The sequence below is a fragment of the Brachyistius frenatus genome, unplaced genomic scaffold (genome assembly GCF_029030835.1).
Source record: "Brachyistius frenatus isolate BFR_SWC_R1_liver_20210118 unplaced genomic scaffold, ASM2903083v1 Contig_87, whole genome shotgun sequence".
Lineage (NCBI taxonomy): Eukaryota > Metazoa > Chordata > Actinopteri > Embiotocidae > Brachyistius > Brachyistius frenatus.
In genome coordinates this window covers 1,264,512-1,276,179 of record NW_027210686.1, presented here as the reverse complement: position 1 = coordinate 1,276,179, position 11,668 = coordinate 1,264,512, and the positions used below count along the sequence as shown (strand labels likewise).

Here is an 11,668-nt window from a genome sequence, read left to right as displayed (position 1 = left end):
TCAAACCCCGCGAACCGTTGGACGGCTAGACACGTTTCCAACTGTTTGTAATGATTAATTAACTTCTGTATACCTGCATGGGTGGAGCTCAGGCTGCCTACAGGACACTGCAGCCTACAGGACACTGCTGCCTACAGGACACTGCTGCCTACAGGACACTGCAGCCTACAGCTGCCTTAAATGTACCAGTAGAAATGAAAGAGATTGAAGAACTCTGCAGTTCCCCCAAAACAGATTTACAATAATATTCCTGTCATGTACGAAAAACAAAAGAAGGTACAAGTAATTAAAGATGATTTAAAATCTTTTATTCCGGTGTTTCTGTGATCATGACAAATTGTTTTGATTGCAAGCATAAACTTTTATAATTTAGAAAAAAATTATAATAAAACAGTATTTTTGACGAACTCAACTGTCAAATGATTAAAAAATGGTTTTCTTTGTTCCACTTTGTCAGTTCAGAAAACGCAATTTGTTATGACCCCCAAACCCCAAAAGGAGCGCTCTTATGATAAAATAACAAAGTATGAAAATAAATGCAAGAAATAGTAGCAGGTTCCTTTGGACTTTACGGAAACAGTTGAAAACGTCATGAGTGGAGAGGTAGAGAAGTAATGGCTGTAAAAACTGAAACGAAAAGCCACTGTGGTCCGAGGTTATTACAATATTAACAAGAACAAACTTAGTATAGTTTTTACAGATGAGATGCAGTGAAGACTTAACGCCACAAAATGGGAGGTTTTGATTATTTTTAAATCATCTTTTTTTTATTTGTAAAGTAAAAAGCTTGTGTTGCACATCTGTGCTGCAGTTATTAGCTGAATACATCACTGCACACATGAACACATGCTGGCAATGCTAACAGGAGCTAACTGACCAACTCATTCTTTTTAACACAAAGGCGACGGTTAATATTCGTTAGGAAGTTTCCCGGAGGAATTGCATTGATTAAAAAAAATTGCATTGAAAGTGTTTAATTGAGTGAAAACTTGAAATTCAGGCACTTTCCAAACCTGAGCAAAACAAAGTTCACGTCTTCCTACAACATATTTCCCATTGAATTATTCGGGTTTATATGATTTATATTAAAAGGACATTATCCAATGCATTTGGGATGTGCAGCCTGATCGCAGCAGGAGGGATTAATGACATGTTCACGGGGACTTTTCAAAGTGACGTCACCGCGGTAACCGAAGGGGCGTTAGTGGATAGATGGTTCTGCTCTGACGTTCAGAAAGAAAACAAGTTTCCATCAAAATAAAACAATAACATTGACAGTAAGAATAATGAAAAGGCAACACCACAGTCCACAGTCCACGTCTGACCACCTCAGCACCGGAGCTCGTTTCATTCATTGAACAGCAGTGAAACACAACTATCTAAAAACATCGGCACCGTATTCAGAAAACACTGAGCTGACAATACAACGTGAAAACAATCATGACGAAAAAGTCATCTTTTCCTTCTCCCTTCTGTCCTTCATTCCTTCTTATACACGGTTAAAAAGGTTAAAGTGTTACATGTTTAGTTATCACCTGATCTCGGCCAAAACAGCCTGACAAACTCAGGAAAGCTTCTTCTGATCAGATTTGAATTAATGCTGTCAAATACAAATAAAATTCAACTCAGTGATGACTCATCATTTTGCGGTTGTCGTTTTTTCCATGGCTCTTGTTTGAGCACATCAGACACCGAACTGTAAACCATAAACCTGCATCTGAAACAACAGTTCAAAGCCATCGGAAACCACTTCGAGTTTCAAGCCGTTTCATTCAAGCTCGCACTGAACCTCATCAAGAAACTCCGTTTCTCAGTTCAACAGTTCAGACGAAGACCTTCAGACGAGCTCTGAAATGCAGCAACATTCACATTAACTGGAGATCTGTGTCGGTAAACGTTGGAGGGGACTTTAAACCAGTATTTTCTGCTTCACGATACCTTTCAGAAGGAATAATTGTTATTTTACAAGACTACATTTATCTGGCGTTGGTTAGCAACCACATATTCATTTAAAATCTGCTTATATGTTCATAATTAATAATAAAATCATACTGTATGATGAAATAACTAAATATTCAGCTAAAAAAACATTTGACTACTTTTGACTTTCGCATTGCTCCTTTTATTGAATACTACGAGTTATCAAATGGTGACCTGGTTGAATGAGAATCTTAATAACTGCTCCAAAGTCTCCGAGCCAGAAACAGTTATTTGAGAGAATGATTTAACATAAATTAGTGAATGTTTCGTAAAAAAAAATAAAAAAAATAAAAATAAAATCACCTGTCTTGTTTTACTGCGATTAAAGGAGACCATTCACCGAAGTTCCTTGTATTTGTAATAACAGCTAAAATGTCCTTTGATATCTAAAGTTGACTTAATAAGTTACCTATTGATTCACGCTGCGGCGCGTTGCTTGTCCAGAGATCAGGTGATGAGTTAAAATAACTGAACCTCTCCTGAAACAAAAATTCCCAAAGATTAGACCAAAACTTATAAACCTGTCGTTCCATCTGAACCAATAAATCAAATGACGATAAATAAATGGGTCTAACTTTGTTGTAACCTCCCTTTATTCTCTCTTTTTTCTCATAACATAAAATTGCGTCAGCAGGTTTTTAACTTTAATTAATATTGCGGGTCTCTTAATGCTCTTGGTTAACCATCGGGGAGATCTGTCTCCTCCTGCTTGTCCTTCAGCGCCTCTTAAAAAAAAAAAAAATCTCCAAACACAGCTTTCACATTCTCAGAGAAAGCATGAGGAGCGTTTTGTGTTATCTAGCTGAATGTCTTTGATCGTAACATTATAAAACTAAAACAAAGGTGTGTACCAGTTAATGCTGAACGTAGCAGCTGCTGTTGGCGCCCATTCAGTGTTTTAAATGAAAGAATGAACATGAGGTTCAGGTGAGGTTCAGGTGAGGCGTGGCAGCGCGGCGATGAAGGTGTTTTTATCACCGAGTGGGAGGAAAAAAAAGAAAACTCGAGATCAGTGCCATGAATCATCCGTGGAGCATCAAAAGGCTCCTTCCTCCTTCAGCTCCCCGGATGTTTTGCTGAGTCAGCAGGGCCGACGCATTTATTGCTGGTGTGGCTGCGACCTCGCTTTGATTTTACTCATTAACTCAGCCTGGTCGGTTTATGTCTGGATAAATTGCACTGAAACATTGGAGGATTTGGATTTGGGGGTTTTGAGGGAAACGCTCATGCAGCTGTTTTCAGAGGAGCTTCTTGGACGGAGGCTGGGCTCGGCCTCTGCAGGATGAAGAGGTTTTGGTGTCAGCTGACAGGAGGGCCATGATGTCTTGCAGAGATTGACTTATCTGAGCTCCAAACCTGTGGGAGTCCTGTAAAAAAAAAAAAAAAAAAAAAAAAAGAAAATTAAAGTATTGAGAGGAGCAATTTAAAAGAGAAGAGACACAAATGTTTGTGGGTAGACGATAAAATCCACAGAGAGGAGATCGAGGCAGCAGCACATGGAGAGAAGAGATGTTACAGAAAGAGGAGGACCGATGATGTCAATAGATGAAACATCATCTCTGGAATTCCAGGAGGGAATCACTTGACATTATTACATTACATTACATTTCATTTCATTTCATTTCATTTATCTGATGCTTTTATCCAAAGCGACTTACAATAAGTGCATTTCAACCATGAGGGTACAAAACCGGAACAACAAGAATCAAGAAAATACAATTTCTTCCAAAAAGCCAAAATACAAAGTGCTATCAGTAAGTGCCATTTTAAGTGCTACTAAAGTTCTCCTATTACCAGTAACCAGTGAAGGCAGCGGAGGAGCAGAGGAGGAGGAGGAGGAGGAAGAGGAGCGGAGTAGTGTGAGTGTATTTAGGAGGTTAAAGACCAGTCGAGCTGAAGCATTCTGGATGAGCTGCAGAGGTCGGATGGCACTAACAGGTAGACCTGCCAGGAGGGAGGTACAGTAGTCCAGACGTGAGATGACCAGAACCTGGACCGGAGCCTGGACCAGAGCCTGGACCAGAACCTGGACCAGAACCTGGACCAGAACCTGGACCTCCTTCTGAGTGAGAAGAGGACGTATTCTCCTGATGTTGTGCAGCATGTATCTACAGGAACGTGTTGTTCATGAGGCCTCAAGGACGACACATGACAGGATGATGTTCTGTAAAAAACACTTTCTGTCCTTTAATCAGCTCCTAAATATACACTTATTAGCTTTTATTACATTCCTTCCTAAAGTCTGTACCAACATGAATTTAACCTGCAACTTGACTTGTTGGAGACGAACAAATAATATTAATTAGAATTAATAATTCGAGTTTTTTTTTACATAAACCCATAACTTCCGTAAAAGGTCTGACACAGACCTGTGAGATTGTTGTTTCATCCCGAGTGGGACATTTTACAGGAGAAAAAGATGGACTTGTCAGTGCTCTCTGGTTGGATGACTCTGTAATGGAGACACCAAATCATCTCAAACCTGGTTGAGCAGTTTCTTGTTACCAGTCGACGGATAAACACGCATCAGAGTGGGAACGATGCACAGTACCGAGACGTGCAGCAAGAAGGAGGAAGGTAAAACCGGAAAGAGTCGGTGGTACAAACATGTCGCTTCATCAAAATCAGCAGCGAGTTAAGCATGTTTTTGTAAGCGCTGATCCAGCACCGTGGACATGACACAATTTTGGGTCAAACTCTGGAAATCATCAACGGAGACCTTTAAATGCTTCAAGAAGTCTAAGGCAACAAAACAATGAGCCGGGCGAGGTGTTCTGAGGGACGTTCCTGTTTCAAGAGGGGGCGGAGCTTCACCGTCCAAGACCTAAGAAGGAGCGTCAGGTCAGGAGACACCAGCACCAGCTGGGTTTTCTTTGTGTCACCGTGAAATGGTCCCCCAGAGTCAGACTGTCAACGCCGAGTTCCACCGGGACCTTCTGAGGGGAACATTCGCTGCGAACCACCTGAACTGCAGCAATGCTCACAGTGCATCGACACAGTTGTCGCTCCCCACCACTCCTGCTTGCTGGGTTTGGCTCCCTGCTGCTTTGTTCTGTTCTCCAATAATAATAATAAAACTCTGCTCAAGTTTCAGGTGCGTAAAACATCGCAGACGCACCCGGACCGCTGCTCACAAAAGCATGTGTCACTCAGGTGCTGATTTGTACGTACGTCAGCCGATACCTCCAACGAGCTCATTTATCATCCCCACTGATGGTTCAGATTTGTGCACAAACGCAGGATTCACAGTAATGGTGTGATCGTGTGAGACAGGAAGTGAAATTAGGCAGTGAAACGCTGCAGTTTATCCCGTCATGTGTTCTGTGGTTCAAGAACACATGAAAGGCGATGCAATCTGCTCTTTGCTGGGAAAGCCAGACGGTAGTCAGAAGACGAGGTGATGTCTGATCTCTTTTTGTGTAATAATTTACAGGTATTTTTCAGTGACTGATAAAGCTGCATGCGCCATCCTGCATGTCCTTACAAGCAGGATGATGCATCATGCATGCATCGTAAGAAAAATAGCATTTATATATCTTTCACTGCTCATGTTTATGGTGATAAATAGCATTAATATCATTAGCATGCAGTACTTAAAGGTCCAGTGTGTCTGATTTCAGAGGGTCTATTGGCAGAAATGGAATATCATATTCAGAATTATGATTTATTTAGTGTTTAATCAGCTGAAACTATAAAATCTCCTCATGTGTACATGGGGAGAAGGTCCTCTTCCCCACAACCCACCATGTTGCACTGCCATGTTTCTACAGGAGCCCAGAGGGGACAAAAAGACTACGTGTTCAGAAGAGGAGAGTGAGGCCCCGCCCCCACCGCCCCCACCTATACGATAAATGAGTCAGACTAACAGTCATCAATTCTCGCCCAGCGCCATTATCTTCCATCAAAGTAGCAAAATTGGATTTGGCCATGAATGTACTTCCTGCACGTGCTCCAGACTGTGAACACATCGGCCTTTTCTGTTGGTTTTGTCTTCCCACTTAACAAAACATCACTATTCCTGTCACATAGTTAAATTAGTCAAATTTCAGTGATGCTGGAGGTTAGTTGAAGTTTTTGAAGTCACAAATCTGCATTTATTATCACAAAAAGTGACAAAGAAATGACAGTTTCATGTATTTATGATGATTAATGTTTCAAGACGGCATCAGTTTACAAAAGTGTTTCTGAACACGTTCTGCAGATCTCGTGTCATTTGTTTAGAATTTATTGATCAACAGGGAAAGCAACGAAGGTTTCACTTACAGTCTCGCGGCAGGAGTGTTTGGACGACACGTGGAAGTTGATCATGTCTTCACCCACAATGATGTACGAGACCCCGTAACCGTCGTCAGCGACCTGCCGGGACAGAGATCAGAAGAGATTAATGTCTCACAAACAAACCTTCGTGTCTTCTCGTGTTTGCAGCCGAGCGTGTCGCTACCAAGTTTACAGTTTCAACCAGAGCAGGGCGTCACTCACAGGTCCGAACCCGCCGCCGAGCGATATGTAGTCTGGGTTGTTCTTCAGGTCGAACAGCTCCATCTGCTGAACTGGAGTCTGACTGGTGGAGAGGCGCCAGGGATCAGACAGAACCTAGAATATAATAAAGAAGATAATAAGTCATCACATTACCCACAGCGATGACTGATTTACAGAATCTACAGATGTTCTTTGGGGCTGGGATGTGAATGGATGTGCAGCTTTCGTGTTCTTGAGATAATCAGACTTTCACCATTTTTTTATATGTACTGTTGATTTTTCAGTTGCATTTACAGTCAATTATGGTTCACGGACACATAATTGTGCAGTTTTAATGTGACTCTCAAACTGGATAACACAAAATGTACCTGAAAAAAATTCTCAGTACTGGATTCATCATCAGATGATTCAGGATATTCAGTCTGTTTTATGGCAATTTTAAGACACTAATTCTAAAAAAAAAAAAATTTGTGATTAAATCAACAAATATTTCTCAGATTTTACTGTTGTTAAAGATGTACACATGGATACCTCCTGCTGGCTTGTAAAACCCAATTAAAATGCATGTATTCTTTGAACTTAATTGCAATTGTGCCTTCTATTTTCTCTTATTTCCAAAATCATTAATATAAAACAGGCTATATGATGAAATCCACTTTACAATGCAATGATAGACCTCCTATAAGAGCTGCGCCCGGTGACATCCCCACATTTACATCCAGTGAGCGCTCACCTCTTTGAGGAACGGGGACTCCACGCCGAGGTATTTGGAGACCACGTACAGGCAGAAGAGGTGTCTGTCGATTCCAGCTCCGGTCATCGCCATCCGGTAAAGGTTCTGGTGCTTCTCCGAGGCCAGTCGGAGGAGACGCCTGCACTGTTCCTCTCCCTGTCGAGTCACATTCATCCATGTGAATCAAATTACCATTAAAATCATCTACGAACTTGAATTCACTAGAAATTTAGCACTAATTAGCAGGATTGTTTTGGGATTTTCCGGAGTAAAAAGATCTGTTTTTTGCGAACAGTAAAATGAAAATATCCTGATAGTTGCACTGAAAGCTCAGGACTCAACCTGAGGACAGCCGCGATGTAAAAACTGTCTGAAGTACAGAATGTCTTTTGTCGACTTTGAAGACATACTTATGAAGCCTGCTGCTGTCTGATGCTACAGAGGAAAGACAACACTTCCTGTCATTAACTTCCTGTTGATGTTTTGTTTCTATGTTCCTCATTCATCTAATCTGCTACAGACTTACAGACCTTAATTCATTAGTTGTATTTCTATTTTCTTTTCGGACTTCTGCTCTTTGTGACATTTAGGTGCCAGACTTGGTATTGAAATGTGTAAAATGCCTGATGAAGAACGGCTGCTTCACCTACAGTAACTACAATTTTTGAGGCTTCTTATCTGATGTGAGATTTGTTTGAGAAGTGTGAGCGAGTGTGATTGAAAGCTGGCAACCGTGAACAGACTGAGGACTCCAGAGTCTGAGCCAACATCAGACAATAACTCTCCCTGTTGCAGAGTTTGGACAGACATCAGGATGCAGCCATTGATACGCACCTCTCCTCCCTCCAGAGCCTGGACGAAGGCAGAGCTCTCGTTGGAGCAGGATCGCACCGTCTCCGTCCGTCCCTCTCTGAACAGACGGGTCATTGACGCCTCATACGTCAGACAGAAACCACCACGATCCTGGAGGCAGAAGACCAGGAGGCGGGGGGGTTACAAACATCTGGTCATTGAATACAGCTCAGTTAATACAAATTATTATACTAAAAGCAGAATTAAGTTATTTGATTTTGAGATCAGGGACGGAAGACATCCATCGGAGGAAATCATTATTTGATCTCTTGCCCATTTTGTAAGTTTGTCCACTGATAAAGAAATGAACGGTTTATAAATGTAATGGAGGTTTATTTTAACAGAGAGACGGAATATCAAAACAAATCCAGAAAATCACATCATATAAAAGTTATAAAATGATTTGAATTTGATTGTGTGAAATAAGTATTTGATCTCCAACCAGCAAGAATTCTGTCTCCTACAGACGGTTAGATTCGTCCTCTCGCTTTAAGAAAGTTCTCCGAATCTCAACTGGACACCTGTATAAAAGACATCCATCTCAACTAGTCACCTGTATAAAAGACATCCGTCTCAACTAGTCACCTGTATAAAAGACATCCGTCTCAATTGGTCACCTGTATAAAAGACATCCGTCTCAACTGGTCACCTGTATAAAAGACATCCGTCTCAACTGGTCACCTGTATAAAAGACATCCGTCTCAACTGGTCACCTGTATAAAAGACATCCGTCTCAATTGGTCACCTGTATAAAAGACATCCGTCTCAACTGGTCACCTGTATAAAAGACACCTGTCCACAGACTCAATCAATCAGATTCCAACCTGTCCACCATGCAGACCAAAGAGCTGTCTCAGGATGTCAGGGACAGATCGTAGACCTGCACGAGGCTGGAATGGACGATAAGACCATCGGCCAGCAGCTCGGTGAGAAGCAGACAACTGTTGGTGAGATTATTGGGAAATGGGAGAAACACTAAATGACGTGTGGTGGCGGGGTGTGGTTAGCTCCGCTGCAGGGGGTGGAGAGTGGGAGGAGTGGTTCAGGGAACGGTGCCGGGCCGGTGTGATGAGCGCAGCTGAGCCGAATACAAACTGATGAGCACAGCTGAGCTGGATGTGGACTGATGAGCTCTCCCCTATAAAGGGAGCAGGGAGAAGGAGGAAGAGGAGGAAGCGGTTGCATGAGGACGTTAGTGTATGGGCCGGGCATATAAAAGCATTTTACACCTGGACGTAAGACTGAGCGTGTCATCTGTGGCCAAGGGAGACCCAGTAGCACCAATCTTGCTACAACATGGATCTCCTCGGTCTGGATCTCCTCGGTCTGGGGCTCCTCGGAGATCTGGCCTGGTGGGGTATCGATGATCACGAGGAAGATGAGGGATCACCCAGAACTACACGGGAGGAACTTGTTCATGATCTCCAGACAGCTGGGACCACAGTCACCATGGAAACCATCAGTAACACACTGTGGTCAGTGTGTAGATCTTTAATATCTCCGGTTCATATAAATGTTATGATTTATAACATTACATATTACTAACATATCTTATTAACACATCTGACAACATAACATACTATTATAGCAGCTTATACATTTTTACCCTGTTGTGACACTATTGAAATGACTTATGAACTCCCTGCTGGTCACCGGTGAGCTTTCCGTAAACACCATAAAAGCGACGCCATAAAAGTGAGTTATGGCAAGACTGAACCCTAAACAGGTTTTTATTAAACAACACTAAATGTTATTTACGATATAAATGAAGCCAGCTGGATGTATGTGCTCGGTATTTATTCATATATGGACCTATGTATGGATTCTGTGAAATAACGTCCCAGCCCACTTCTATGCAAAGTGAGAGTATAAAAACTGTATTCGTGTTTGTATTCGGGGTAGAACTTCATTCCTGAGCGGAGTGATGAACTTCTCCCCATGCGCACATATAAATAAAGAATTCTTTTGTATTGATCTTCAACTCCATCCTCATCTGTGACCTGTCTCCCGAAATTGACCATCACATCGGAGGAGAACAACATCCAGCTCTTTGGTATCAACTGGACTCGCCGTGTTTGGAGGAAGAGAAACGCTGACTTGAACCCGAGGACACCGTCCCACCGTCAAGCACGGAGGTGGAGACATTCTGCTTTGGGGGTGTCTCTCTGCTGAGGGGACAGGACGACTTCACCACATCGAGGGGAGGACGGACAGGGCCGCGTACCGGGACATCGTGGGGGACGACCTCCTTCCCTCAGCCGGGACACTGAAGACGGGTCGTGGACGGTCTTCAGCACCACAATGACCCAAAACATACGACGAGGCAACAAAGGAGCGGCTCAAGAAGAAGCACATGAAGGTCACGGAGAGGTCAAGCCGGTCTCCGGACCTTCATCCCAGAGAACATCTGAGGAGGGAGCTGAAGCTTCCTGTTGCTGAGCAACAGCCTGGAAACCTGAAGGATTTGGAGGATCTTCAGGAGTGAACAACATCCCTCCTGAGATGTTCAAACATGGAGACCAACTACCAGAAACATCTGACCTCGCCAACAACGCTTTCGAGTCATGTTCTGCTGCGTGATCAAATACTTATTTCACACAATCAAATGCAAATCAATTTATAACTTTTATATGATGTGATTTTCTGGACTTTTATTTTTTAATTTTTTATATATTCTGTCTCTGTTAAAATAAACCTCCACTACAATTATAGACCGTTAATTTCTTTGTCAGTCGGCACACTTAAAAAAATCTGCAAGAGATCAAATAATAATTTCCTTCACTGGATCAAAGTGAGGAGGGGAAAAAAAATAAGAAGAAACAAATCCAACAATCACGCCAAGATAAGCGAGACAGACATAAATAGGAAAGGAGAGCAGAGCACGGCCTCATAACAGTCCTGACAGATACATCTTTTTTGTTTTACTTTGACATAAACTAAAAAGAAGACACAGAGTCCAGGAGATACAAGCTCCTGCTGTGTTCATGGATATTTAAAGTTAACTCGTCGTGGGGGTCAATATCTAACTTTATGTCCTTGTTGAAGTCTGTTTAGACAACCGAGACCAACATGTGGACATCACTAATCTGTTCTGACATCTCATTCTCTATCATCTAAAGCAAAGAGTGCTCCACCTTCACCTTCCTGATCTTTACAAGTATGCAACTTAACACAGACAGGAGTTTATGTGCAAAGAAAACAAACAAAACCAAACAGGTATTTCCAGATGAGACATTCTTCAAAGACCTCACATTCCCATAGTCAGTTGTTGCCTGGTGGAGACGTGGGACTGAGATACAGTGCAACATGGTGGGTTGTGGGGAAGAGGACCTTCTCCCCATGTACACATGAGGAGATTTTATAGTTTCAGCTGATTAAACACTAAATAAATCATAATTCTGAATATGATATTCCATTTCTGCCAATAGACCCTCTGAAATCAGACACACTGGACCTTTAAGTACTGCATGCTGATGATATTAATGCTATTTATCACCATAAACATGAGCAGTGAAAGATATATAAATGCTACTTTTCTAACGATGCATGCATGATGCATCATCCTGCTTGTAAGGACATGCAGGATGACGCATGCAGCTTTATCAGTCACTGAAAAATACCTGT

General features: G+C 42.1%; 1 protein-coding gene across 1 annotated transcript in view; it reads right to left on the bottom strand.

Moving 5' to 3' along the window:
- Nucleotides 1-292: 292 nt before the first annotated feature.
- Nucleotides 293-11,668, bottom strand: part of cpt1a2b (carnitine palmitoyltransferase 1A2b) — a 44,452-nt gene continuing 33,076 nt past the window's right edge. Inside the window, exons 15-19 of the mRNA XM_069709924.1 lie at nt 8,027-8,155; nt 7,193-7,348; nt 6,460-6,573; nt 6,244-6,336; nt 293-3,347 (exon numbers count right to left, since the gene is read on the bottom strand). Of these exons, the coding sequence (XP_069566025.1) occupies nt 3,219-3,347; nt 6,244-6,336; nt 6,460-6,573; nt 7,193-7,348; nt 8,027-8,155 (621 nt within the window). The 3' untranslated portion in view covers nt 293-3,218. The remainder of the gene's footprint in view (nt 3,348-6,243; nt 6,337-6,459; nt 6,574-7,192; nt 7,349-8,026; nt 8,156-11,668) is intronic.